Source organism: Sorex araneus, chromosome 2, assembly GCF_027595985.1.
Source record: "Sorex araneus isolate mSorAra2 chromosome 2, mSorAra2.pri, whole genome shotgun sequence".
In the NCBI taxonomy this organism is placed as follows: Eukaryota; Metazoa; Chordata; class Mammalia; order Eulipotyphla; family Soricidae; genus Sorex; species Sorex araneus.
Genome location: NC_073303.1, coordinates 231,804,341 through 231,831,302, shown reverse-complemented (window position 1 = coordinate 231,831,302; position 26,962 = coordinate 231,804,341). Strand labels below are relative to the sequence as shown.

General features: G+C 64.2%; 4 protein-coding genes across 14 annotated transcripts in view; 3 read left to right on the top strand and 1 right to left on the bottom strand.

Annotated features, from left to right (window-relative positions):
- Positions 1 to 1,295: 1,295 nt before the first annotated feature.
- On the top strand, positions 1,296 to 12,994 carry MED26 (mediator complex subunit 26). Its single transcript, XM_055128874.1, has 3 exons — positions 1,296 to 1,570; positions 9,407 to 9,481; positions 9,839 to 12,994. Exons 1-3 carry the CDS (start codon positions 1,499 to 1,501, stop codon positions 11,474 to 11,476), a joined length of 1,785 nt encoding a protein of 594 aa, XP_054984849.1. The 5' UTR covers positions 1,296 to 1,498; the 3' UTR covers positions 11,477 to 12,994.
- An 86-nt stretch (positions 12,995 to 13,080) lies between these two features.
- SLC35E1 (solute carrier family 35 member E1) lies at positions 13,081 to 17,529 on the top strand. Its single transcript, XM_004616880.2, has 6 exons — positions 13,081 to 13,483; positions 13,553 to 13,623; positions 14,481 to 14,618; positions 14,705 to 14,830; positions 15,942 to 16,187; positions 16,371 to 17,529. Exons 1-6 carry the CDS (start codon positions 13,081 to 13,083, stop codon positions 16,575 to 16,577), a joined length of 1,191 nt encoding a protein of 396 aa, XP_004616937.2. The 3' UTR covers positions 16,578 to 17,529.
- Positions 17,530 to 18,155: 626 nt separating this feature from the next.
- CHERP (calcium homeostasis endoplasmic reticulum protein) lies at positions 18,156 to 24,663 on the top strand. 2 transcript variants are annotated; one of them, XM_004616667.2, is made up of 17 exons: positions 18,156 to 18,420; positions 18,713 to 18,886; positions 19,566 to 19,750; positions 20,056 to 20,193; positions 20,304 to 20,455; positions 21,068 to 21,179; positions 21,281 to 21,370; positions 21,495 to 21,732; positions 21,830 to 22,005; positions 22,094 to 22,529; positions 22,625 to 22,863; positions 22,948 to 23,081; positions 23,180 to 23,266; positions 23,337 to 23,480; positions 23,575 to 23,691; positions 23,804 to 23,898; positions 24,037 to 24,663. In XM_004616667.2, exons 1-17 carry the CDS (start codon positions 18,396 to 18,398, stop codon positions 24,228 to 24,230), a joined length of 2,736 nt encoding a protein of 911 aa, XP_004616724.1. In that variant the 5' UTR covers positions 18,156 to 18,395; the 3' UTR covers positions 24,231 to 24,663. The 2 variants fall into 2 exon arrangements, with proteins under 2 accessions (XP_004616724.1, XP_054982646.1); XM_055126671.1 differs by lacking the exons at positions 18,156 to 18,420; positions 19,566 to 19,750 and having other exon boundaries at positions 18,754 to 18,886.
- Positions 24,604 to 26,962, bottom strand: part of C2H19orf44 (chromosome 2 C19orf44 homolog) — an 11,746-nt gene continuing 9,387 nt past the window's right edge. For 7 of the 10 annotated variants that reach the window (XM_055126678.1, XM_055126677.1, XM_055126674.1 and 4 more), the window contains 5 exons: positions 26,663 to 26,715; positions 26,178 to 26,466; positions 25,543 to 25,638; positions 25,173 to 25,339; positions 24,604 to 24,805 (listed from right to left, as the gene is read on the bottom strand). In XM_055126678.1, the coding sequence (XP_054982653.1) occupies positions 24,713 to 24,805; positions 25,173 to 25,339; positions 25,543 to 25,638; positions 26,178 to 26,466; positions 26,663 to 26,715 (698 nt within the window). In that variant the 3' untranslated portion in view covers positions 24,604 to 24,712. The remainder of the gene's footprint in view (positions 24,806 to 25,172; positions 25,340 to 25,542; positions 25,639 to 26,177; positions 26,467 to 26,662; positions 26,716 to 26,962) is intronic. The other 3 variants (XM_055126681.1, XM_055126680.1, XM_055126682.1) reach the window with 3 other exon arrangements.

Sequence of the window (26,962 nt, the reverse complement as noted above, 5' to 3'; positions counted from 1 at the left end):
CCCCTCAGCCCTTCTCTGGTCATCTGTCCCTTGCTTCAAATTGGGGTTGGCAGGGTCAGCAATGGATGTGCCTAGGATATATGTCCGACCCTGGGTGTTGTCCTGGCTACCATGTGTCACCCCATTCTACAGTACCACTGTGGGAGTCGCTATGGGGACCCCCGAACTCCAATAACTGTGGTTTCTATAAAAACAACTGGGGGTGTGGGTGGGCAGAGCGATAGTCCAGTGAGGAGGGTGTTTGCTTAGCTCAAGACTGATGGGGCTTCAATCCCCAGCATCCAACAGGACCCTCTGAGCACCACCAGGAGTGATCCTTGAGTGCAGAGCCAGGATTAACCCGAGCATTGCTGGGTGTGGCCCAAAACCAAACCAACAAAAATCGAGTCATTTGGGCTGAGAGATTTAATCGAGGGATTAAACTCATGTTTTGAGCACGGTGGAGCATGGTTCCATCCCTGGCGCCACCACGTGGTTCCTCAGCCATCTCCCAGAGCAAGCCTTAACCAGGGAACCAGGAGCAGCCCCTCAGCAGCCTGGGTGCGGCTCACCATCATTGCGTTTTCCGTAAATTGGAGGAAAAAGGTGCTTTTCCCGGAAGTCATGACTACTGATCCTCGACCCTTCTCACCAGGAGGTTCCTTTTGTGTATTTTGGGGCCACACCTGGTGGTATTCAGGATTTACTTCTGGCGGAAGTGGGCCACGTGCAAGGCAAGATCTGCGCTGTCAGTCAGAAAGGGGAGTGCAATGAGAGAAAGCGATGCAACTATTCCGGGTCTGGCTGGCCTTGGCCTCAGTTTCTCCCGCTCGCGCTTCTCTACAGGGGTGTCCCTAGGAGGGAGGGGAGGATGTTCAGGGAGGGATTCCCGTAGGTGGGGGCCACAGACAGTGCCCGTCTCCCGATGCACAGCGGGCCACCCTCCAGGCCCCCGGCGAGCGGGCGCCCTCGGGACGGGGCGGGCGCGGCGGGGGGGGTACACCGAGCTCGCGCGTCCGCACGCGCGCCGGGGGCGGGGTCTGAGCCGGAGCCGTTGCCCCGCCCAACCGTCTCCCAACGGCCGCCCCAGCGCGGGCGGCGGGGCGGGGCGCGCGCGGCCGGTCAAGGCGCCTGCGCGCGCCTGCGCTAAGGGGTGGGGTGGGGCACGTCGAGGCCCCGCCCCTCGCCGGGCTCCCGGCCCCGCCCCGTCTCCCAATCTCCTCAGCGTGGCGCCGACGCTGCGTGCGGCGCGGCTTTCCCAGGGTGCTCCGCGCGGGGCCGCTCACTGGAGTTTGGTTCTCGAGGCGGCGGCGGTGGCGGCGGAGGCTCCGGCGGCCCCTCCTGGCGGTGCGGCGGCGGCGGCGGCGCCCCGGGCCCCTTCCCGCCCCCCCGCGCGCCCTCCCCTCCCCCGGCGCCGCGGGGACCATGAGGCCCCGCGCCCCGCGGCCGGCGAGCGAGTGACCCGCGGCCCCCGCCTCAGCCCGCCGGCCCGGCCGCTCCCCCCCGCCTCGCGCAGGCAATGACAGCGGCTCCGGCGTCCCCGCAGCAGATGAGGGACCGGCTGCTGCAGGCCATCGACCCCCAGAGCAACGTAAGTGACCGCCCCCCGCGCGCCCTCCTCGCCGTGGCCCCCGCTGCCACGCCGGCCCCGCGCCCCCCGCGCCCGCGCCGGGCCCAGGCGGGCAGCCCGGCGGCGGCGGTCCGGGAGGCCGCGGCTCGCGCGCGGCCGGGGTCGAGGGAGCGGCCGGGGGCTCCCTGCAACCCCCGGGCACCCGCGTGCGCGGGGGGCCGGGTCCGAGAGGCCGGGCTTCAGCCGGTGCGGGGTCCCGGCGCCCCGCGGGCCCCTCCGCGGTGGCCGTGGCCGGTGGGCCGGGCGTGGCGATGGCGCCTTTGTCCCCGGCCCGCCGCGCACGGGGCGCCGGTGGCCGGGACTTCCCGCTGCCCCAGGCCCGGCTGTGTGTGGGGGCGGCCGCGGGAAGTGCGCCCCGTGCTGCGGGCCGCCCCCCCCCACGACCCGCCGCCCCGGGATGGGCTGCCTAGGGGCCGCGGGGTGCGCACAGACCCCCGACCGTGTGTCGCTGTGGCTGTTGTCAGCAGGTGGCCTTCCCCGAGTGCTGCGCGCCGAGACGGGGCCCCTGACCCAAGTGCCACCCAGAGGGGCCAGGGTCGCGCAGGGGAAGGCGGGGGGGGGGCCCTTCCGGGGGGCCCATCCCACCGCTTTCCTCGTGGACCGCACACTTCGCCTTCTCACGGTCTGTGGCCTGTGCTCTGGTTGTGCGGCAGTGCGTGTTCTGTGGCACGTGTGTGTGACAGTACTGCTCAGGCGGCTGCATGTGTGGCAGTGTGTGTTCTGTGACTCGTGTGTGTGACACCATTTGCTCCGTGGTGGGTGTGTGTGACAGTGCCTACTCTCTGGTGGGTGCGTGTGTGTGTGTGTGTGTGTGTGTGAGAGAGAGAGAGAGAGAGAGAGAGAGGCTGCTTGTGTGTGTGTGAGAGAGACAACATCTGTGCTGTGGTAGGTGTGTGTGTGACTGTGCCTGCTCTGTGGCAGGTGCATGTATGGCAGTGTGTGTTCTGTGTTGGGTTCGTGTGTGACAGTGCCTGCTCTAGTGTGTGTGTGAGGTAGCATCTATGCTGTGGTGGGTGCTTGTGTGACAGTGCCTGCTCTGTGGCGGATGCTTGTGTGGCAGTGCATGTTCTGTGGCAGGCATGTGTGTGACAGTGCCTGCTCTGGTGTGTGTGTGTGTCTGTGTGTGTGTGCACAAAACCACTTATGCTGTGGTGGGTACGTGTATGATAGTGCCTGCTCTGTGGCGGTGGTGTGTGACAGTGCTTGCTCTGAGGCAGGTGTAACAGCTCCTGCTCTGGCAGGTGCATATGTGACTGTGTGTGTGTGTGTGTGTGTGTCCTGGCGGGTGCATGTATGACAGCACCTGCTCTGTGGCAGGTGTAACAGCTCCTATGGTATGTGTGTGGCAGTGTGTGTTCTGTGGAGGGTGTGTGTATGACAGTGCTCGACTCTGTGGCAGGTGTGTATGACATCGCTAGCTCTGACATGTGCATGTATGACAACACCTGCGCTGTGGTGGTTGCATGTATGACAGCATCTGCTCTGTGGCACTTCTGTGTGTGACAGCACCTGTTCAGAAGTGTGTGTGTGTCTGTGTGTAACAGTGCCCGCTCTGTGGTGGGTGCGTGTGTGACATTACCTGCTGAGATGGGTGTGTGACAGTGCCTGCACTGTGGCAGGTATATGACAGCACTTGGCTCTGTTGCAGGTGCATGTGTGGCAGTGCGTGTTTTGTGGCTGGTGCGTTATAAGAGTGCCTGCTCTGTTGTGTATGTGTCAGCACCTGTTCTGTGTGTACGTGGCAGTGCCTGCTCTGTGACATGTATGTGGCAGCATCTGCTCTGTGGCATGTATGTGGCAGCATCTGCTCTGTGGTGTGTATGTGGCACCTGCTCTGGCACGAGTGTGGCAGTGCCTGCTCTGTGGGGTGTATGTGACAGCTCCTACTGAGTGGTCTGTGTATGTGTGACAGCACCTGCTCTGTGAGACATGTGTCTGTCATCCCTCCATGGTGTATGTATGACAGCGTGTGCTCCCTGGCGGATATGTATGTGGCAGCATGTTTAAAGACCGCAGGGAAGTGTAAGTGCTCCTGTGACCCCTCTGCTCCTGGCATTTGTGGCCTGCCTAGAGCCCAGTGTTGGCCAAGATGCAGGTGAAAGCAGGGGTTCCCTGGTGGCTCCACCCCATGCCCTGCCCAGTGCCGAGTTCGCTTTGGGGAGCTCACTGACACATATCTCAGGTGCTGGTGTAAGAGAAACGGGGACAGTGGTGAGGAGCTCGCCCTGGAATTAGCTGGTTCCTGAGTGAAGCCGAGGAGAAGAGGCATGGCGTGACTCCCCTCCACAGACAGGCCTACGGTGCCGGTGCCGATTCGCAGCTGGGCTCTGGCAGCACGTGTGCGCGATGGAGCAGGTGCAGGTGCAGGTGCTCTTCTCCAGGCTCCGGGGTTTTCCTCTGGGCCTGAGGCAGGAACTGCTTTGTACCCCATATCCATACCCTGGCAGAAGACGTCCCCCCTTCCACAGGCTGCTGCAGAGGCCAGGGACGGGATGTTGTGCGGAGCTGGGGCCTGGGCCAGGCGCCGTGTGCGACTGAGCAGAACATAGCAGGTGCCCGTGGAGCCTCATCAGCGGGTGACCTGGACCAGGCCCTGAGCCTGGGCCCTTCCCTGGGCTAGGTGCAGGTTTTGCAGGGATGGCTGCGACTGATGGCGCTGGTCAGAAGTGTGTCCTTGTCCCTTTGGGCGTGGTGTCTCTGTGCTGTGCCCAGGCATCCTCCTGCAGGTGCTGTGTCTGCTGTGGGAGTTGGGGCTGACCCAGTGTCTCAGTTGCCGTGGATTTCAGACTGCTTTGACTAGGGGGTGGCCAGGAGGCCTGACTGGGTGTCTGGAGTGGCACTTCTTGCGGTGCCATGGGGTTGGTGCCATCACTGCATGGTGGTGAGACCTGGCAGAAGCTTGTGCTGGCATATCCTCTTCTTGGAGGTGTCAGTGGTGATGGTGATGCTTTCCGTGTACAGATCCTACTCCACAGCAGAACCTCTCAGTGGGAAGAGCTGCCTCCTGGGGGTTGGGGATGGAGGCTGGGCATGCAGTGGGTCTCGCGATGGATCCCCAAATGGCCCTGAAGGCTCTGCTGTCTGTTTCTCCAGTGTGTCCATAGTCATGGCACGTAGCCGCACATGTAGGGGGACTGTGGGCCTCATATGTTGCATGTGGGGGCAGTGTGCCAGTGCCTGAGTTGGGTACACTGTGGACCCTGGTCTGGCTGCTGTGTTTATGCTGTGGTGACTGCTTTGGCTACAGTGGATGTGGTGGCGGCTGTGGTGGCTACTCTGGCTTTGGTGGCTGTGTGGCTGCTGTGGTTTGGTGCTTGCTGTGGCTGCATTGGCTGTGGCGGCTGTGGCTATGCTGACTGGTGGCTGTGCTGACTAGTGGCTGCAGTGGCTGCACTGACTATATCCTCCCTGTGTTGGACTCTCAGGCTCCTCTTCCCCATCCTGGGGCCCACCAGCGTGTTGTCAGGGTGGCTTAGCAAACCATGGCTTAGCAGGGTGGCTGCAAACCATGCCCTGGACACCCATAGCGTGCGTCCTTTCTGGAAGTGCGTCTGTCTGGGACCCCGGCTGAGGGCCTCCAGCCTGCGTTGTCACCAGGGTCGCATTGGGCCCTGTTGGGAGGGCATGGCTTGGTGGAGTCGCGGATGTCTGCATGCACCAAAGACTTCTTGTGTGTCCCAGCCCAGACTACTGCTGCCACACCTCATACTGTGGGGCCATGTGCTTCCCACCCCGCTCTCTGCCCCGTTAGCGTCCCCACAGCCTTCTTGGGGTGGGCACTGTTGTCCTGACTCCTCCCGGCAGGTCACACAGGTACTTGCAAGGGGTACCCCTTGGTGTGCTGTGACACATCTGAACTGGGGGCACCAGGGACCAGATGGCTGGGTCACTGTGGTACAGGAGCTTTCAGTCACAGAGTGTCCCTGGGCCTTCAGCCCAGACCTGCCCCAGACATGCCTCTGCAGTCCTCAAGGCTTGTCTTTGGAGTGAGGGGACTCTGTCTACCAGAGTGGTTGGCAAGCTCTTGCCCTCCGGCACATGGGGCTGGAGGGGACAGACATCAGGCTTCCAGAAGGGCTGGGGGCTGTCCCCAGCCCGCTCAAGCCCTTGACCTTGGCCTTGGGATTCGTTTTGCCCTGGTGGCTCTCCCAGGCAGGCTTGGCCGGGAGTGCTGGACTGCGGTCAGAGCTGGCTTTCAGATTTATCACCATGTCTATAGCCTTTGGCTGGACCCCCCCAGGCTTGACCTGGCTTCTCATGGTTCTTTTTATTTGGGGTGAGGGTGCACACCTGGTGGTGCTCAGGACTAACTCCTGACTCTGTGCTCAGGGATCACTCCTGGTGGGCTCGGGGGACCCTATGGGGTGCCTGGGATCAAACCCAGGTTGGCTGTGTACAAGGGAAATGCCCCCTCTCTGGGCCCATGGGTCCCGGGTTCTGTGACTTGGAGGAGGGTGACCTCAGCAAATGGTCTGCTCTGGGTGGAACTGTGTAGTTAAGGCATGAGGCTCCTGGCCTGCAGGCCATCCCAAGACTTCTCTGGGGATGGGGGGGTGCACACTTAGCTGGGAACTCAGTGTCCTGCTGGGCCTCCAGCTGTTGGGGGTGTGCTGCGCCAGGCCTGGAGAGCCAGGAAGGCTGCAAGTGGGTCTGTGGTCATGCTTGGGTACCCTAGGGCAGGCACCTGTGCAGGTGCAGGTGCAGGTGCAGGGAGGGAGGGGTGAGTCTCTGCCTGCACTTCCACTCCTGACTTAGCCTCCCCCATGGGGTGGGGTGGTAGGGCCCTAGTGAGTGCTCTCTCGCTGCTGGGTTCCTGGGGCCCCCAGCAGCAGCATGCATCACACTGCAAGGCAGGTGCTGCCGTGGGGTACAGCCAGGATGAGGCCTGTCCCTGTGCTCCCTGGTGAGCGCTGGGTGGAGATGAGGGGTATGTGTGTCCTCTGCTGAGCGGTGGTGACCCAGCTACAGAACCGGGAAGTGAGTGGAGGGGGAAGCGCTGTGGTGTGAATCTGCTGCAGGCTGGCCAGCAGACTGGGGCTTCGTGATCAGCGGGAGGCCACCCCTGTTGGAGTCCCCTCGACCTCTTTTTGGGTCAGGAGGGTCCTCAGCCCCTGGGCACTAGGGCAGTGCCTGTGGCTCTGGCCCCTGTTGTCCTTGAGTCCGTCTGATCTCCAGGGCTTTCCCCGGGAGTGACACCCTCGCGGTGCAGCAGTCTCTGGGACGCCTGCCTTCCGGCTGTCCACTCGCTATGCAGGGCCAGTCATAGCTGGAGGAGCGGCGTAGCAGAGGGAACCGGCGTGCCCCTGCAGTGGTTCGCGGGGCCGCTCTTCCCCGTCCCTGCGGTCCTTCGCCCCGCCCCCCCGGCCCGCCCCAGCTCATTGGATGGGGAGTGCCTGGGACTAGCCAATCAGGGGACGGTATTGTCCTAGCTGCGGATTGGTCGGTGTGGCTAGTGGACCCTATCAGAGCCTGGGAAAGTTTGAGCCGTTGGCTGAGTCTGAGGCTGAGGAAATGGGAGAGGGGCTGAGCCGGGCCCTCGCAGAGAGTCTGAGTAGCCATGGCTGGCCAGGTGAACCTGCCCAGCACCTCTCAGCCTGCAGAGAGGGGCGCCACTGGTCTGCAGCCGGAACCCAGAAACGATTGCGAGCGTGGGCTCTTTCCTGTGGGCCTCGGCCGCCACCTTGTACTTTGTCCAGCCCCTGCTGCAGCTGCTGCTCACGGAGAGAAACCCCCTCCTCCCGGCTGCTTCGCTGCCCCCAGCCAGAGTCCCCTGGCCTCCAACTCTCCCTGCAGGTGGTGGGACACAAGTGTCTTCCCTGGGCCGCGGGGCCTGCTCCAGTGTCCAGTTGGGGCATGAGGTGGTGAGGTGAGCTGTGTCCCCTGGAAGGGCCCCTTGGTGGCAGGGCTGGTCCTCTCCTATGCTGAGGCCCTCCAACTCCTTCCTGGCGCCCGGAAGCAGCTGCAGGCCTTGAGTCTGCACCGGGTGAGGGCAGCTCTGGGCAGGCCTGTGCCTGGGTCAGTGAATGAGATGATGAAGAGACCAGGCACTGTGTGGTTCTGAATGTGCTGGACTGTGAACAGAGAGACAGGTAGGAGGGGTCAGGGGTTGGTTCTGAGTGTGGTGACACAGTGAGGTGAGGGCCCAGCCTGTGGAAGAAGTGGGTCAGTGCCCACCCTCAGTTTTGTGAAGTCCAGGTGTTTTAGTCCTCTCCCCAGTGCTCACAGGAAGGTGGAGAAGCTCATGAAGTGGGATTAAGATCCCCCAGGTGGCCCTGGGATGGGTGGCTTTCCTGGTGCTTGTCTCAGGTGGGCGCCTGAGCTGCGGCAGTGTGCCCGCTGCCGAGCAGTGTGAGCACGTGTGCAAGGTGTCTGTTTGCTGAGCTTATCTCGTCAGTGGAGATGTGAAGCCCGATCCCATCCTTTGCCCGTTCCCTGGCTCCTGCCTAGTTAATGATTGGAAGGACGCCTTCCTGAGGTGAAGGCGCCTGTCCTTCCTTGGAGCATTTGGCCTCTGTGTCCATGCCAGCCTGATCATCTCGGGGGCATCTTTAGAAGAGCAGAGATTTCCAGTGGTGGTAAGCCCGCATCTGCCCTTTTTCAGCAAGGACTTAACAGGCCTGTGTGGCCCCCAGGCCCTGCCAGGAAGTATCATCCTATCTCACTCTGCTTGTGGGGTTGGCTCCAGGGCTGTGAGTGTGCATACGTGTGTGTGCCTGTGTTAGCCCGTGTGTATATGTGGGTACCTGTGCATTGTTTGTGCTGGGCCTTCCTTGGCTGAGGGTTGACCTAGCGCATGTGGTCTATAAGCTGCCACATTTGTTTGCCTCAGAGTTTTCTGACTGCTGCTCTGCAGCCTCAGTGCTTCTCCGTAAACTGGCCATGTTGGGGGTGTTTGCAAGAGGCGGGAGAAGAGCCTCTGTTGTCCATGAGGTGTTGTCAACTGGTGCCTGGAGAGGGTAGGGGGCCTGTGGGTTGCCCAGCATGGGCTGCTCACCTGGGATATTCTCTTGCCATCTACTGCTCCCTGTCCTGGGGCTTTCTGGGCTTCCACAAGGCTCTGATTTTGCCAAGGAAGCAGGGTGGTGCTGCCCCGTTAGGCTACCCAGGACTGGGCCTTCTGGGTGAGGACGCTTGTGGGCGGGACCCAGCACAGGTCCTTGAGGTCTTTGGAAGCCTCCCCCACGGACTTCCCAGGACACATGCAACCGCTGAAGCTTGGAGCTCTGGCCTGGCTCCTGCTGCTGTCCCTGATGCCCAGTGCAGCTGCCTGGCCTGGAGTCACCGAGCCTCCAAGCTGTCTCAGTGCTGGTTCTGGGTGTCCCAGCCCAGCCCTCCTCCCCCTGTGCCCCAGTCTCCGGCACCTGCTGCCCAATACCCTAGGTAGAACAGCTCCTGTCCCGAGGCCCCTGTGCTCCCACAGGGCCAGGCACCTGTGACTGCAGCCACGTGGGCTTGGCATAGGTGGGGGGGAGATCGGTGCAACTCTAGGATCTGGGAAGTCTCAGCCCTATGAGCACCCTGTGTTGGCGGCTGTGGATGCAGCTGGCACCACCTGCGTTGGGGTCCAGGGGTTGGAAGAGACAACCTTCAGAGCATGTGTCCCGCTCCAGATGTCTCAGTGGAACTGCAGCACTGTTACTATATGTCCTTCTAGGGCACCATGCACTGCAGAGAGACCCAGAAGTGGATGACACTGCCCACAACTGTGAAGGGGCCCTGCTTAGCTTGGTCATGTCTGGGCTGCGCTGAGTGATTAGTCCCTATAGTCTGTGATATGGTCTTGCTCTTACCTTGCAGATCCGGAACATGGTGGCGGTGCTGGACGTCATCTCCAGCCTGGAGAGGTTCCCCATCACCAAAGAGGCGCTAGAGGTGAGTGCTGGCCACCTGCTGCTGGGGTTCAGCTTGTGTGTGCTGGGATCTGGGCTGTGTGTGTGTGTGTGTGTGTGTGTGTGTGTGTGTGCGCGCGCGCGTGCGTCTATGTGTATGTGCTGGGGGCTGGGCTGTGTGTGCGTGTGTGCGCATGCTGGGGACTAGGCTGTGTGTGTGTATGTGTGTGTTCTGGAGGCTGGGCTGTGTGTGTGCATGTGCGTGTGCTGGGGGCTGGGCCTCTGTGTGTTCGTATGTGTGCTGGGGCCTGGGCCTCTGTGTGTGCGTGTGTGTGCTGGGGGCTAGGTATATGTGAATGTACTTATCATGCGCTCAGCGTGTGTGTGGACTGTGCCACAGGAGACACGACTGGGCAAGCTCATCAACGATGTGCGCAAGAAGACACAGAATGAGGAGCTGGCGCGCAGGGCCAAGAAGCTGCTGCGGAGCTGGCAGAAGCTCATCGAGCCCGCGCCTCAGGCTGAGGTGGCCATGCGGGGACTGGCCAGCGCCCCAGGCTCGGCCAACGGGGGTGCACACAACTGTCGGCCTGACGTGGGGGCCGCTGGCACAGCCAAGGGCCTCCATGACCTGAGGAGCCGCAACGACATCCAGAGACTGCCGGGGCCGCGCCTGGACCGGCTGGGCACCCGCAAGCGCCGTGGGGACCAGCGTGACCTCGGGTTCCCGGTGGCCCCTCCCAAGGTCTCCAAAGCCAGCCACGAACCCTTGGTCCCCAATTCCTCCCCTCTCCCCACCAACGGTATCGGCAGCAGCCCAGAGAGCTGCTCCGGGCCCCAGGACGGCAGTGGGCACCTGGGCCCTGAGGTCAGCCGCCTGGAGGCTGGTGAGGGTGAGTCGGCAGGGGGTAAGATCCCAGTCAACACCGTGCGGCCACACACCAGCTCCCCAGGTCTGGGCCAGCCCCCAGGGCCCTGCCTGCAGACCAGGGCCGCACTGCAGCTGGACCGCGTGGACCTCGCCCCCGGGCTGCCTCACCCAAAGGGGCTGCCTCGCTGCTCCTTCAGCCCCCGGAACTCAAGGCACGAGGGCCCAGCGCGGCAACGGAGTCCCTACACATCCAAGGGCCGCCTGTCCAGCCCTGCACTGCGGTCACAGGCACTTGACACAGTCTTGCAGGTGCCATCCCCGCTGCCATCAGCCTATCCATCCACGCCCCCCGTGCGCCGGCTCGAGCTGCTGCCCAGTGCCGAGAGCCCTGTGCGCTGCCTGGAGCATCCCGAAGGCCACCCACGGCTGCCGCCCACTGCCGCCGAGCCCCTTCTGCCCCGGGCCGGCTTTTCCCCAGACTCCTCCAAAGTGGACAGTGACGCAGCCTCGTCCTGCGGGGGCAGCGGATTGGATAGCAGGAAGAAGAAGCGGTACCGGCCCCGCGACTACACAGTGAACTTGGACGGCCAGGGGGCCGAGGCAGGCGTGAAGCCTGTGCGGTTAAAAGAGCGGAAGCTCACCTTTGACCCTATGACAAGACAGATCAGACCTTTGACCCAGAAAGAGCCCGCGCAGGCGGACAGCCCTGTGTCCCCTGAGCAGCCCCGCACAGAGCTGGCTGGGCCCGAGGCCAAGGGCAGCGTGCAGAGCCCCTTCGAGCAGACGAACTGGAAGGAGCTGTCGCGCAATGAGATGATCCAGTCGTACCTGAGCCGGCAGAGCAGCCTGCTATCCTCGTCGGGCGCCCAGACCCCCGGTGCTCACCACTTCATGGCCGAGTACCTGCGTCAGGAGGAGAGTGCCCGGCGCCATGCCCGCCAGCCTCACGTGCTGGAGCCCGCGCCTGGCCCGCCTGTCCATCTCCCAGGGCTGACGCGGGATGTGACCCTGGACGACGTGGAGCGGCTGCAGGGCCGCCCATGGCCGGGGGTGAATGGGTGTCGGGACACACAGGGTAACTGGTACGACTGGACGCAGTGCATCGCGCTTGACCCGCACGGGGACGAGGGTGGGCTCAACATCCTGCCTTATGTCTGCTTGGACTGATGGCGGCCCGGGCCTGTGCTCTTCCCTCAGACTTCTTTTGTGAAATGCTGCTACCAGTTTGCTAACGTGATGGCAAAGAAGGCCCCATGGCAGGAAGGCAGGCCGGGAGCTCAGAGCTCCACCACAGACCAGCTGGAACGAATGTCCGTCCCCACGTGGACATGGTGCAGAGCCCCCAGCACCTGCAGGCACAGCCCTAGTGGCAGACAGGCCCAGATAGGCTGCAGGCAGGTTTCGGCAGGGCAGCTGGCAACCCCTGCTGCGGGTCCCCCCAGCGCCAGAGGTCAGACCCACACTCCATAGCACCCACACATTTGTTTTCAGTTCAGTTCCATCCATTTCCAAAGCAATGCCGCAGAGATGGATGTCTCCTAGTTTGTTCGAACCCTTTGTCCCCTACCTCCCTTTCCTGTGCCCCCTTCTAGAAAAGCCATCTTTCTAGAGCCCCTCCCCGCCATCCCCACACACAGCAAAGTGGGTGCTATTGGTGTGTGGGCCTCTGTGGGCTATGCCTTGTCTGCGCTGGAACACTCGTAACCATTCCTTTAGATTCGTTTGCCTTATGGTTCCCCAACATAAACAAGGAGCCTTAGTGAATGTACAGTACCTAGACTTCTGTGTTCTCTGCACGCAGAAGGAGCAACTTTGCTATTTGGTCCAGTAAGTGGACATCTTGTGATATAAACGTGGAAATAAAAAACCATTTGCACAAACTAGTCTGAGACTCATTTCTCATTTGCCCCATAAACAGTGACACCCCTCCCCCGCAACCCGCGTTCACCAGCCCAGGGGGTTGTGGGACCTTCAGGAGTCCTGTCTGTGCAGCTTTGCCTGCCAACTGATGCCGCCCAAGTCCAGAGAGAAGTCCCAGGCCATGTAACATGTGAAACTCTGGCCATTCAGTGTCACCCTGAGAGAGTGCCTTCTTGCCCCCGTGTACTGGATGTCACAGATGAGTGCCCCCAGCAGCAGTGGCCCTAGTGCAGGGTGCACAGGGCCGGGAGGCTGTAGGCTCGCAGCAGGGTAGCCAGGCCAGGTGGTCCAGCCCAACACAGTGGGGTGAGAGGATGATGTGCCCCAGTGTCGCTGTCTGCCGCCTTGCAGTGCGCCAAGCAGTGATGGGGGGATTCTAACGGGATTCCGACATTCCTTCCCCCAGCCCGCCGCCCTCCGGACGAGACTGGGAGCAGCCCGAGGTCATTTCAGGGCAACAGACTCGCCACGGCCGCTGCCCTCAGCGGCTGCTCCCGCAGCTCCGACCTCCGGCCCTCGGCCACGCCACTGCAGGCCGCAGAGGACCTCGGGCTTGACCCGCGACCCCCGGCCCCGCCGGGCGAACCCTCGCACCGCCCACTCGGACTGCTGCCCCGGGAACCCCGGGTCGCCCTGGCTCGGCCGCAGGTCTGCATCCTCCTTCCGCTTCCGGGACCCGCCCTGCCCCGGAAGCGCGTCGAGGGCTGGTGCGTCTGCGGCGCGCGGCGGTGACGCGCGCGGGCGGCGGCCAATGGGAGGCGGTGGCGGGCGGCGGGCCCGCCCCGCGCGGCCCCGGCGTCGGACGGGCGGGCGCTCGGGCGCGGGGCGGCGCTCGGGCGCGGGCGGGCGGGATGGCGGCGGCGGCGGCGGCGGCGGGCGCGGCGGGCGCAGGGGGCGGCGGCGCGCGCGAGGGCGCGCGGGTGGCCGCGCTCTGCCTGCTCTGGTACGCACTGAGCGCGGGCGGCAACGTGGTCAACAAGGTGATCCTCAGCGCCTTCCCGTTCCCCGTCACCGTGTCGCTGTGCCACATCCTGGCGCTGTGCGCGGGGCTCCCGCCGCTGCTGCGCGCCTGGCGCGTGCCCCCCGCGCCGCCCGTGTCGGGCCCCGCGCCAGGCGCGCACCCGGCGACCGGCGCGCTCTTGCCCCCGCGCTTCTACCCGCGCTACGTGCTGCCGCTGGCCTTCGGCAAGTACTTCGCGTCCGTGTCGGCGCACGTCAGCATCTGGAAGGTGCCGGTGTCCTACGCGCACACCGGTGGGTGCCGGGGCGGCGGCCGGGGGGCGGGCGCGCGGGGGCGCTGCTGAGCCCCGCCTGTCTCCGCAGTCAAGGCCACCATGCCCATCTGGGTGGTCCTGCTGTCGCGGCTCATCATGAAGGAGAAGCAGAGCACCAAGGTAGGGGCGGGGCGCGGGCGCGCGGCCGGGGTGCCGCCCCCCGCTGCTGACGTGGCCCCGGCCCGCGGGGCAGCTGCGGGGTGCCGGTCCCCGCGCTCGTGCGCGACTCGTGGGTTGCTGCCCTCCCGGTTCCCTGCGCTTGGGGCTGCGGGGCGGAACCCAGGGCCGGGCCATCCATCCACGCGCCCCTTCCGGCCCGGCGCTCTCGTGCGGCTCCTGTGCGCGCTGCTCGCAGGGCTGCCAGGGTGCCCCCACCCCCGTCAGTATGCACCCTGGAGGCCTGGGGGGGCCGCCCGTGGATGCCGGCTGTCACCTGGGAACTGAGGTCACGGGGTTATCAGGTGTCCCGTTGTCCCGGACGTTGTCCCGGCACTGTCGTGGAGGTTGGGCGCGCCGCCCTGAGTCACACCGCGACGGGGTGAGAAGGACCCCGGTGCTTGCTTTGGGAGGGCCGGAGGCGGGATCTGCGGAAAGGGGCTCCCCGGAGGTGCCCCCTGATCTGCTCCCGCTGGGGGCGAGGCCCAGTGAGTGGGGAGTGGACTGAGCCCCGAGCAGTGGGGTCACCTGGGAAGGTGCTGGGGTATCTTGGCGTCCCCGCGGGCTGGGGTTCTCATCTCAGTCCTGGGGATCTGGGGTCTCAGCCCCTGAGGGTTGGGGGTCTCTGCTCTGTCCCGGGGACTGGGGTTCTCAGCCAAGTTCTGGGATGGGAGTCCAGACTCGGTCCTGGGGATGGGGGCTTGCGGCTCCTCACGAGACCGCCAGTGTCTGGGGCATGCCAGTCCTGCCCTCCTCCCTCGCCTGTTCCTGGCTCTGGCAGCCGTCCCCAGCCCCCCCCCCGCCCTCCCCCCCGCCCGCAGGTGTACCTGTCACTCATCCCCATCATCAGCGGCGTCCTGCTGGCCACCGTCACTGAGCTGTCCTTTGACGTTTGGGGGCTGCTCAGCGCCCTGGCCGCCACGCTCTGCTTCTCCCTGCAGAACATCTTCTCCAAGAAGGTGCCCTGGGGTGGAGCGGGGAGGGGAGGGAGAGTGTGTGCAGGGCAGGCCTGTGGCTCCCCTTGGGCTGACCCAGCATCCCCCAGGTACTGCGGGACTCACGGATCCACCACCTGCGGCTCCTCAACATCCTGGGCTGCCACGCCGTGTTCTTTATGGTCCCCACCTGGGTACTGGTGGATCTGTCGGCCTTCCTGGTCAGCAGCGACCTGGTGAGTGGACACTGACGCCGCAGATACGGGTCACCCTAGGGGACAATGATGGCTCAGGCATGGTCTGTGCTGAGGGTGTCCGTCTGGCACAGCCCGCAAGGACTCTGCAGACTGGTCCCTGGGCTCATGGTGGGCTTGTGTCACCTGAGGGCCATCTTCTGTCACCTTCTCGTCCCCCTCCTCTCACACTCCTGCCGCTCCTCTCCCCTGCTGCCACTTCTCTTGCTCCTGTGACACTCCCGTCATGCCCCTCTTGTGCTCCAGTCCCCTCCTTGTGGCTGAGCTGCCACCTGGCAGGCGGCACGTCTGGTGCAGGGTCCTCATGTCTGCTCACAACTGGCCTGGTTCTTTTTGGGGTCAGGCTCTCCGCCATATTTCAGAGTCACACCCATGCACATGAGTGAGCACATGCGCGTGCGCACACCATAGGTGTGCACTCTGGTGCAGACACGCCTACAGACACTCCCCCTCAGTTTTCCCTATCTTGTGTTTGTGCCAGGGATGGGTTTCCTTCTCCCGAGGCCTGCTGACTGGGCCTCCACCTACATGTGTGGGGTATCTCTGTGCCAAGCGGGCCCCTGCCCGTTCCCCATGGTTAGACTTTGCGCGCGGCCGACCCCATGGATCAGCAGCCTGCACGCAGCTCGGGTCCCCGCGGGCACCCCAGGAAGGCTTGCTGAGGCAGCTTGGCCCGGGTCTGGTGGGACCCGGTTCCGGGCTGGGGAGTTGGCTCAGGTTGGGGTTTGCCTGGTCTGTGCTGCCAGGATCCCCGTGTGGCTGCTGGGCTGTGGCCTGGCTGCAAAAGGGCTTGGAGCTGGTCACTGGGGCAGGCTGGGCCCTTGAGGGCTGGCAGCATCTGGCTCCGGTCCTCTACTCCATGACATCACATAGCCCATGGCCTCCCTTCCCCCATCACACGGTTGGCTGCAGCTGTTTGCAGGCCAAACCCCTGGCCCCTGGTAGTGGTTGATGGGACAGTGGGCATCAGGTGAGACCTGGGTGGTTTGGCACCCCATTCTGGGGTTCTGAGGTTGCCCCAGTATAAGGCGTGGGGAGATGCGTCCCTCAGCAGGTGCCTCAGGATGGGTGACGAGCATGTGCTGTGCTGCAGACCTCGGTGGCCCAGTGGCCCTGGACGCTGCTGCTGCTAGCTGTTAGCGGCTTCTGCAACTTCGCGCAGAATGTCATCGCCTTCAGTATCCTCAACCTCATCAGCCCGCTCAGCTACTCTGTGGCCAATGCCACCAAGAGAATCATGGTCATCACCGTGTCCCTCCTCATGCTTCGGAACCCAGTCACCAGCACCAATGTCCTGGGCATGATGACAGCCATCCTCGGGGTCTTCCTGTACAACAAGGTGAAGGGCGCCCACCCCTGCACGCCTGCCCTCTGGCTAGGCCAGGACATGGGGGCATGTCCTAGGGGGCATCTGGAAAGGATCTTTTTGGAGGCGTGTCTGGGGTTTCCCTGAGGGGTGTCAGGGCATGCCTTGGAGGGGTAGCCCAGGGTCCTTTGCCTCAATTCTCTCTCCTTCTCACAGACTAAGTACGATGCCAGTCAGGCCCGGAAGCACATGCTCCCTGTCACCACAGGGGACCTGGGCAGCAAGGAGCACCCCCTGGAGAAGCCCCACAACGGCGTGGGTGCACTCTTCCCGCAGCATGGGGGGCACCAGTACAGCCCCCACGTCCAGTACAGTCGGCAGGGCTACCTGCACACCTACAGCTCGGATCGCTACGATGTGTAGCCTGCAGACAGCCCCTGCGCCACTGGACACTGCAGCCACTGGGGACAGGACAGCAGAGGAACTGCGGGCCCTACCTGCCCACCCCCCTGGACGCCTGGGCCGCAGGGGCAGGGTCCCAGTGCCACTTCCCTCACCCTTCTCAGGGGCCTCAGGCCTTCCCTGCTGCCCAGACATCTCAGTATCTAGCGTGACAACGCAGATTTTGAGGATCTGGCCTTTTTTAGGGGGTGTTTTGTGGCGTGTTTGTATGTGTGTGATGGGCTAATGGCCACACAAGTCTTTTATTTGGAAACATTTAACTGCCCTGAGCAGGTCCTTATGGTCCCCGAAATGGCCAGCGCCTGGGGCCGGTGTGCTGGTGTCTGTGGCCGGCACAAGCCCAGGCCCCGATCAGCCCACAACTTGGCTTGACGGGGCTGGTTCCTGCCGGCTTGGACATGTCAGTGGTGTTCCTGGGCCCTTCCTGGCCTAGTGCCTGGAGTTCTGGCCCCAACGGTTGATGCTGCTGCTGAGTGGGTTGACCCCAGGCCGGAGCCGTTGGAGCTGCCGGAGCTCACTGGCTGTGCTGAGGCGTCTCCCCTTGAACCTGCAATGGACTTGGGAAGTATTTGAATGAGGGATTCCCTGCCCCCTCCTGTGTAGATGGACAGGCTGCCGAGGACACATGGGCATGGGGTAGTCCCCCTGGGGCATTGTGGGGTCTCACAGGCACATGGGGCCGGGGCAGTGCAGATGGAAGCCCCAGGCCCAGCCCTGCAGCCTGGAGCGAGAAGACAAAACCGTTAGCAGAAGCCCAGGCCCTGGGAAAGCCTGTGCGGGTGAGCGGCTGGAGCAGGACCTTGGGGCCCCGCAGCCTTAGCTGGAGATTGTGAACCTGCAGAGCGGGGGTGGGGGGCATCAGGGATCAAATGTGATCCGCTGTGGGGACAATAAACCCGTTGGCAGCAATCGGGCAATGATGTGGCTTCTTGAGGCAGGAGATAGGGGAGCCGGGGACACGGGGCTCCCACAAATCCTTCCATCCTCCCGGCTTCCTGCACTGGCAGCAGGGCGAGTCTGCACAGACCCTGCCGTCCTGGAGTGAGCTGGTCAGGGCGTGGACACACCCACCTGCAGCTTCAAGAGGCCAGCAGGGGAGCGAGCAAGGTGTTTGGGGGGTCACCGCAGGTAAAGGACGGCCAAAGTGGGGTTCTGTCCACACTGTGAAGCTGAGCTCACACCGGACTCGGCCTTGCGACCCCAACTGGAGCCCAAGGCCTGGGACAGGAGGGATGTCACCAGGCGGGCGTGGGTTCGGTCGCACAGTGTTTATTCACATCTTACACAAGCAAACTTCCCACGGTGAAGCTTCGGGGCATCGGCCCGCGCGGAGCCGGCCGGGTCCCGGGTGCGGCCGGCGCCTTCTGGAACGTCTCCCGCCTGTCTTGACAGCAGTGGGGACTGACGGGTCCCCCTGAAAAAAGAAAAATTCCACTCGCGTTCCCGGGACTCGGCATCTCCCTGAGGCGGGCCAGGGCCTCCAGCTCGTCTCGCCATCGCATCCCGGGGCCGACGTCCGGGCGGGGGGGCGGGCGCGGGGGACTCCTGCTTCAGGGTGCTGCGGGCCCCGCCTACGCGCTGACAAGCATCGCGAGACTTCCGGCTCTCCGCCCTCCCGGCTTACTTCCGGCGTTTCTTGGCGACGGCCGTAAGTGGCGGGCGGAAGCGCCCACGAGGCCCGCCGTAAACGGCCGCCTCGCGCCACTTCCGGCCGGCTTCCGCCGACGGCGCTGGTGGGCGATCGTGAGGCGCCGGAGGACGTTCCCGGTGGCCGGAGCCATGGAGATGCCGCTGCCGCCCGACGGTGAGGCCCAGCCCGGGGCCGCGGAGTGCGGCTCCCTGTCCCCGGGCCCCTGAGCGGCCCGGCCCGCCGTCGGGGCCTCCGGGGCCGTAAGGGGGCGGGGCTCGGCCTGCGGCCCGACCCGCGGCCTCTCCCGCGGGGTTGCAGTGCGGGCGCGCGCGCGGCACCTGCCGGGACCCGTACGGGGGCGGCCCCTGCCGGGCGCCCCCTACCCCTACCCGGGCCCGGCCCGCCGCGGCCGCACATCCGGGCGGCCCGGGCTCACGGCCCGCGTGGCCCTCTCTCGGCCCCGCAGACCAGGAGCTGCGAAATGTCATCGACAAGCTGGCGCAGTTCGTGGCCCGCAACGGGCCCGAGTTTGAGAAGATGACGATGGAGAAGCAGAAGGACAACCCAAAGTTCTCGTTCCTGTTCGGCGGCGAGTTCTACAGCTACTACAAATGCAAACTGGCGCTGGAGCAGCAGCAGCGTGAGTGCGGCGGCGCCAATCCGGGCTGTGCAGCTAGCGTGAGACCCTCCTGGGTCGGTGGGGGGCCTGAGGCACCTCGAGATCCGCATCCCAGGCACAGGGAAGGGAGCGCCAGCGGGCACCGTGCTTTGGTGTGAGGGGTCACGGCTAGTTCAAGCCCGGGCCCGGCGGGCGGCAGGGTCCGGGTGGGGCAAGGTGGCAGTCAAACTGTGCTGATAATAGTGGGCCCGGGCTGTGGTGGGGCAGGGGCCTGAGGACTTAGGTCGGCACAGCTGTCCTCGAGGTGCCTAGAATAGGATTTGGCTGTAACATTGGGGGGGGGGCGGTGAGGGACGTCAAGGCCAAACTTGTGGGTGGGGGACAGTCCAGCCTATGTATGCTGCCATCAGGCTCAGCTTGAGGCCACTGGTCCCAGCGTGTCACTTCCCCGGGGAGGGACCAGGGTGTCTACAGAACCTAAGAGGCTCAGAAACCTACAGGGCCCTGGACCTGATCCCCACCCCCCCACGACACCCAGGAATGTTCTCCCCTAACTGTTGGCCAGGTGCATGGGGGTGTCAGGGACTGTTCCAGAGAGTTAGCAGGAGGTGCAGACCCAGCCTTGCAGGCAGGTTCAGAGGCCCCACGGGGGCCCTGAGCACCTGGGGCGACTTCTCCTCATGGAGTCCTTCTCCCCCAGTCATCTGCAAGCAGCAGGCACCAGAGCTGGAGCCGGCTGCTGCGCTCCCACCCTTGCCCCAGCCGCCGCTGGCCCCCGCGGGCCCCGTTCCGCCTGCACAGGGTGCCCCCTCCGTGGATGAGCTCATCCAGCAGAGCCAGTGGAATTTGCAGCAGCAGGAGCAACACCTGCTGGCACTGCGGCAGGTACAGGGGACTGGGGGGTCCCCGGGATCTGGATGTTGGACCCTCTCAGCATCTGCTAGCTGAGGCACCACATGCAGAAACGAGAAGGTGGCTGGCAGCAGAGGATGCCGCTGCTCCTGCCTGGCCCTGTCTGTCTGCCACCCCATCTCATGTCTGTCCTCACCATCTGTGCCAGTGAGGCAGCCCTTTTTCGCTTTTTTTGTGAGGGTGGTTTTGAATGTGCATCGGCCTTCCTCAGCCTCCCCTTCATCGCTAGGGACCCTGCCTGGGTGTGGGGTCAACAGCTCATGTGGGTGTCCCCTCAGGAACAGGTGACGGCGGCTGTGAACCATGCGCTGGAGCAGCAGATGCAGAAGCTGTTGGAGGAGACGCAGTTGGACATGGGCGAGTTTGACGGCTTGCTGCAGCCTATCATCGACACGTGCACCAAGGATGCCATCTCAGTGCGTGGACTGGCCTGCTACCTGCCTGTACCCTCTGCCCAGCCCACCCCCACTGCCCACCAGCACCCGCTCCCAACCTCCCCCGCTCACCCTCATACTCACCCCCACAGGCCGGCAAGAACTGGATGTTTAGCAACGCCAAGTCACCACCGCACTGTGAGCTGATGGCCGGGCACCTGCGCAACCGTATCACGGCAGATGGCGCCCACTTTGAGCTGCGCCTGCACCTCATCTACCTGATCAACGATGTCCTGCACCACTGGTGAGGCTGTGGCCCAGCCCCCCACCTCGCCCTTCCTCCCCCACCACCATGCGCCGCCTCCCTGCCACTCTCAAGTGTCCGGCCATGGCCTTTGCTTTGTGTCAGGTCTGGGACTCTTGGGCCTGCATCCCCACTTCTGCCCGCTCTCAGTCCGATCCTCGGGACTTGTCTCTGCTTCCTTGTGTGCCCGTTGCTGCCGCCTCCCGCTGCCCCCTGAGAAAGCCTATCTGGGAGCGCCTGGCCTGGGGTGGTGCTAAGGCTGCTCCAAGGACTCCTCCCCCCTTGGGGGCTGGAGCAATAGCACAGCGGGTAGGGCGCTTGCCTTGCACACGGCCAACCCAGGTTCGATTCCCAGCATCCTCTATGGTCCCCCGAGCACCGCCAGGAGTAATTCCTGAGTGCATAAGCCAGGAATAACTCATGTGCATTGCCGGGTGTGACCCAAAAAAAAAAAAAAAAAACAAGGACTCCTCCCCCAGCAGTGGGCAGCAGAGGCAGGGCCAGGTTCCCGCCTCCCCGCTGTGCTGTGGGCGTGGCCTGAGCCACGCTGGTAATGGGCACATGGCTGGGTCCCGGCAGGGCCCTGACGCGCGGAAGCTCTCTCCCTCACAGCCAGCGCAAGCAGGCGCGGGAGCTGCTAGCCGCACTGCAGCGGGTGGTGGTGCCTATCTACTGCACCAGCTTCCTGGCCGTGGAGGAGGACAAACAGCAGAAGATTGCTCGGGTGCGCGGGGCCCCGAGTTGGCAGGGGGGGTTGGCTGGGCGCCCCCCCCTTCCTGGGCCTTCAAACCCTAACGTGACTTGGTCTGCCCACACCTATTGCAGCTCTTGCAGCTCTGGGAGAAGAACGGCTACTTTGATGACTCCATCATTCAGCAGTTGCAGAGCCCGGCGCTGGGGCTCGGGCAGTATCAGGCAAGGAGGCAGGGTAGCTCCTGGGGGAGGCCCCAGGGAAGGCGACTCCTACCTGGACCTGCATCCCCACCCCTTGGGGCCTCCTCCTGACTCAGCCTGAATGCCCACCCCGGCCCGCCCGCAGGCCACGCTCATCAGCGAGCACTCGGCGGCCGTGCAGCCCGTGCAGCTGGCTTTCCAGCAGCAGATCCAAACCCTGAAGACGCAGCACGAGGACTTTGTCAGCAGCCTGGCGCAGCCCCAGCCCCAGCCCCAGCCCCTGCCCCTGCCCCAGCTGGACACTGAGGTCAAGGCCACGCCACCCCCAGCTCCTCCACCGGCACCTGCACCGGCCCCAGCCATCCCGCCCACCACACAGCCTGGTAGGTGCCACAGGCCTGGGGGCTCCAAGAAACAGCATGGGCAGGTTGTGGGTGCCCCACCCCCACCCCGGATCACTGACCCACAATGCCCTCGCAGATGAGAACAAGCCTCCCATCCAGATGCCTGGATCTTCCGAGTACGACGCCTCTGGGGGCGTGCAGGACCCTGCTGCCCCTGGTCCCCGGGGTCCAGGGCCCCATGACCAGATCCCGCCCAGCAAGCCTCCATGGTTTGACCAGCCGCACCCTGTGGCACCATGGGGCCAGCAGCAGGTGGGCATGGCCACTGGGACGCTGGGGGGGACATGGTGGGAGGGCCACGCCATGTGGCTCATTCACGTCTGCTCCTCTTTCCCCGCAGCCTCCCGAGCAGCCTCCCTACCCACACCACCAGGGCGGGCCTCCCCACTGTCCGCCCTGGAACAACAGCCACGAGGGCATGTGGGGTGAGCAGCGTGGAGACCCCGGCTGGAACGGGCAGCGTGACGCACCCTGGAGCAACCAACCGGACCCCAACTGGAACAACCAGTTCGAGGGTCCCTGGAACAGCCAGCACGAACAGCCACCCTGGGGCGGGGGCCAGCGTGAGCCCCCCTTCCGCATGCAGCGGCCACCGCATTTCCGCGGCCCCTTCCCGCCACACCAGCAGCACCCCCAGTTTAACCAGCCACCACATCCCCACGGCTTCAGCCGCTTCCCGCCGCGCTTCCTGCAGGACGACTTCCCCCCGCGCCACCCCTTTGAGCGGCCACCCTACCCACCGCGCTTTGATTACCCACAGGGTGACTTCCCAGCTGGTGAGTGGGGGGCAGGGCGGGGTTGGACTCGTGGACCCAGGGCCAGCCATGGGACTGGTGGGAGAAATGCTGACCTGCGGCCATCCGCCCCGCAGACATGGGGCCGCCTCACCATCACCCTGGCCACCGCATGCCTCATCCTGGGATCAATGAACACCCGCCCTGGGGGGGCCCCCAGCACCCCGATTTTGGTCCTCCGCCCCACGGCTTCAATGGACAGCCCCCCCACATGCGGCGGCAGGGGCCCCCACACATCAACCACGATGACCCCAGCCTGGTCCCCAACGTTCCCTACTTCGATCTTCCCGCCGGGCTGATGGCGCCCCTTGTGAAGGTAAGGAGCTGGTGGCGGTCATAGCCTGGACGCGCAGTGTGCCCTCCCGTGGCATGGCGCATGGGTGACCTTGTGTCCCCACAGCTGGAGGACCATGAGTACAAGCCCCTGGACCCCAAAGACATCCGCCTGCCGCCCCCCATGCCCCCCAGTGAGAGGCTGCTGGCGGCTGTGGAGGCTTTCTACAGCCCCCCCTCCCACGACAGGCCGCGCAACAGGTAGGCACCCACAGGCTCGGGATTCCTGTGTGGGGATGGGAGCGTGTCCCAGGCCTGTGGGAACTGACTCAGGCCGCCGTCCCCATGTATGCACACAGTGAGGGTTGGGAGCAGAATGGCCTTTACGAATTTTTCCGTGCCAAGATGCGGGCCCGGCGGCGCAAGGGCCAGGAGAAGCGGAACAGGTGAGTGCGGGGCCAGCGGGGGGTGGCCCAGGTGAGGAGGCTTGCCCAGGCTCACTGCCTCTCCCCACAGCGGGCCTTCCCGCTCCAGGAGCAGGTCCAAGAGCCGAGGCCGCTCCTCATCGCGCTCCAACTCACGCTCATCCAAGTCTTCCGGCTCCTCCTCGCGCTCCCGCTCCCGCTCCTGCTCCCGCTCCTACTCCCGCTCCCACTCCAGGTAGGCAGGCTGCCCTGTGCAGTGGGGGTGCAGTGGGTTTGCAGCGGGGCACCCCCCTGCACCTTAGGCCTCTCACATCGCCCCTTCCCTACAGGAGCCGCTCCCGCTCCCGTTCCTCCCGCAGCCACTCCCACTCCCGCTCCCGCTCCCGCTCCAAATCCTACTCGCCGGGCCGGAGACGCCGCTCCCGTTCCCGCAGCGCCACCCCGCCGTGAGTCCCCCTACCCTACCCATGTGGTCCGGGGAGCTCAGGGAAACCTGGGGAGGGCCAAGGGTTGACGGGGCCCTGCAGCTGAGCACTGCTGACCAAGTCTCCCTCGCAGCTCCGCAGCTGGCCTGGGTTCCAACTCTGCACCCCCCATCCCGGACTCGCGGCTTGGGGAGGAGAACAAGGGTCATCAGATGCTGGTTAAAATGGGTGAGTACCAGGGCCTCGAGAAGCAGGGGAGGAGCTGGGGGCTGCACCAGCATGTGCCCGCCCGAGCGCTGTGTCTGCCTGTGTCTGCGTGTCCAGGGCCGCCCCGTGGGCCTGGGCTCATAGCCGCCTCTCCCAAAGGCTGGAGTGGATCTGGCGGCCTCGGTGCCAAGGAACAGGGGATCCAGGACCCCATCAAAGGCGGGGACGTCCGGGACAAGTGGGACCAGTATAAGGGCGTGGGAGTGGCCTTGGATGACCCCTACGAGAACTACAGGCGCAACAAGAGCTACTCGTTCATCGCACGCATGAAGGCCCGGGACGAGTGCAAGTAGTGCCCTGGCACTGGCCCTGGCCTGGCCCGGCTATTCTCCCTGTACACAGGAAACACGGAGCCTGTTTGATTTGCGATGCTGTGTGGGTTTCGTTGTTACCCTAATAGTTTAGGTCTGGAATAGCGGCCCCCAGCCAGGGCCCCAGGCCGCGATTAGCGCAGTTATTTTAGTTGTCATTGAAATCCGAGCCTGCAGTGGCCAAGGCGGTGAGCCCAGTCTACACCGGGCACAGGGCGCCACCTGGTCGGTGCCTACTTGGGACAGGTCTTTCCTATGTCCAAAGCCGTCCCAGCTGTTGACGGTGACACTTCTGGTTTTGTCTACAGTAGCTGTGAATTGTTGACACGTGTGGCATTCAGGACACGTGCACACGTGCTGTTAACCATTTGTGGGTTTTACTGTTTTTGCCTTCCAATAAAGATTTTTTTAACGAGTTGTGTGTGCGTGTGGGAGACAGGGAGGTGATATCATGGCCGGTGCCGTCAGACCCAGGCACCTGGTGCCTCGAGCTCCTGCTTCACCTCCTCCAGAGCAGCCTCCATGGTGAGACGGGTGGGCCGGTGGCGCCGGATGTACTGTGTTCAGGGAAGAGTGGCGCGGTCACCTCCCAGGCAGGTGGGCAGAAGGCCCACTGGGTTTGGGGAATGGGCATTAGGGGAGGAGCCCTGTGGGGTGGGATGTCGTGGGCCCCCTGGGCACAGGTGGGACTGTGGCGTCTGCTGCTCGAGGCCCTTCCCACCTTGGTCACAGTGAGCAAGGCAAAGAGTCGGCTTGGTCTGGGAGCCCAGGCTCACTCCCAGGCCTGGAAATAGGATCTGTGGCCCTTTCTCCAAGGCACTGCCCTGGGCAGCACATTGCAGCAAGGTGAAACCTGAGCCGCAGCAGGATTGGGCTGGGCAAGATGGTGGGGGCGGGAGCCTCGGGGGAAGTACCCCCCCTTACCTCACGCGCTTCCTCCAGCGTGTGGTAGTGGAAGGCTGGCGGCCCCAGCGCCTGCAGCAATGCACCATGCAGTTCCCGGCTGGCCTCCGCAAAACGGCGGGTCAGGCTCAGCTGCTGTCTCAGCAGGTCGTTGAGGGCCAGGGCTGCAGGGCTGTACGCGGTCAGGGCTGTGGGTGGGTCCGGGGTGCAGTGACCATATGTAACAACATGGGGTGCTTCTGGCTCTCACCCAAGGGCTCCCTTCTTCCGCAACAGGGATGGGCCCCAGCGCAACTACCTGGGGAAGCTCCGGGAAGGATGGCACCTTGGGCTGTCTTTCTGGCCCCGGCCCTTCCCTGGGACCCTGGCTGGGGCGCAAGCTGGCACTCACCTTCAATGGCATCTGGACTGACCACGTGACTGGCGATGGGCACGGGGTCCACGTAGGCGCCCCCCAGGGATGGCCCCATGGCCGCCGTGCCGGCTGCTGTGCAGAGCCAAAGTGGAGGCAGCAGGTCAGGGCATCAGAAGACGGTGCCCCACGATGCCTGAAACCACGGAGCCCGCCACGCTGCTTCTCTGTCTTTCTCTACAACTCCTTTCTCACGCGAGTGTACTGGGGGCAGTACTGGCCCTGACCTGGGGTTGGTCTCCAGCCCTCACGTTGGGGCTGGATAGGGTGCTGCGAAGTAGGTGTCCAGGCCTCCAGGCAGCAGGCCCTGGCACCCCAGGCTCCTCCCCTTAGCAGCAGGCCCCGCCTCCATCAAGGAGTCTCCAATAGCAGGCCTCGCTTCTCGCTGAGGCCCCTCCCCAGTAGCAGGCCCCACCTCTCCACAGGCTACTGCTAAAGGCTCTGCTCTTCATAAAAGTTCCTCCTCTAGAGCAGGACCCGCCCCTCTCCAAGGCTCCACCCTCTGCAGACCCCATCCCTCCCGTAGGCCCCTCCCAGGAATCCCCGCCCCCAGAGGTTTGGGCTCCGCTGTGTGCCCCCAAGCAGATTCTCTTGCTGGCTGGCCCTGCACTCACCCGGGTGCCACTGGTAGGCGAAGGCAGGATCTGGGGTCTGCACTGCTGTTTCTTTCATTACCACGCGGGGCATGTGGGTCGGTTCTAGTCTGGGGGTCGTCTCGGACCAAGAGGCCTCAGTGCTGTCAGAGGGCGCTTCGGAGCCGTCAAAATCTTCTGAGTAAGTGCAGCTGGGGGTACGGGCCGTGGGGTCTCCTGAGCCAGCCGAGTCCTTGCCCACCTGCTCCGACACTTCGCTATCTGTCAGGGGGTCTCTGGCCGCCGACACCACCTCCGAGCCAGCTGCACCCTGAAACCGGGATGTGGCGTTGCCCTCCCCACCCATAGGCGAAGGGGGGTGCCTTTCGCATCTGTGGATTTAGCTCCGAGGTTGGTGCCCACCAGAGCCTTACTCTGCCCCAGTCTGGGTGGGTCCCAATGTGCAGATGCCCCCACCCGGGACACAAAACGAAGTCCCATCAGGTGTCCCATGGCATCCTCCTCACCTGCGGGCTGCTGGGTTGCAGGTCACTCAGGGACAGGATGTGGACACAGAAATCTGCAGAGACAGTACAGTGGAGTTGTCCCCTTGCCCCACTCCGGGAACAAGGTGGGGGGACTGGGGTAGCCTTTGCTAGACTGTGCCTCCAGGGTCCCGTGAGTCTGCTCCCACTCACTTTCATGTTCACATTTCAGAGGGCCTCTCCTGTGGTGCCCAGTGAGGGGTCAGGGATGGATTCAGCCCCTGTAGCAGCCCCCAAAATGCCCCCTACTCTGAGCTACCTTTCCCACAGGGTGGGGATTGG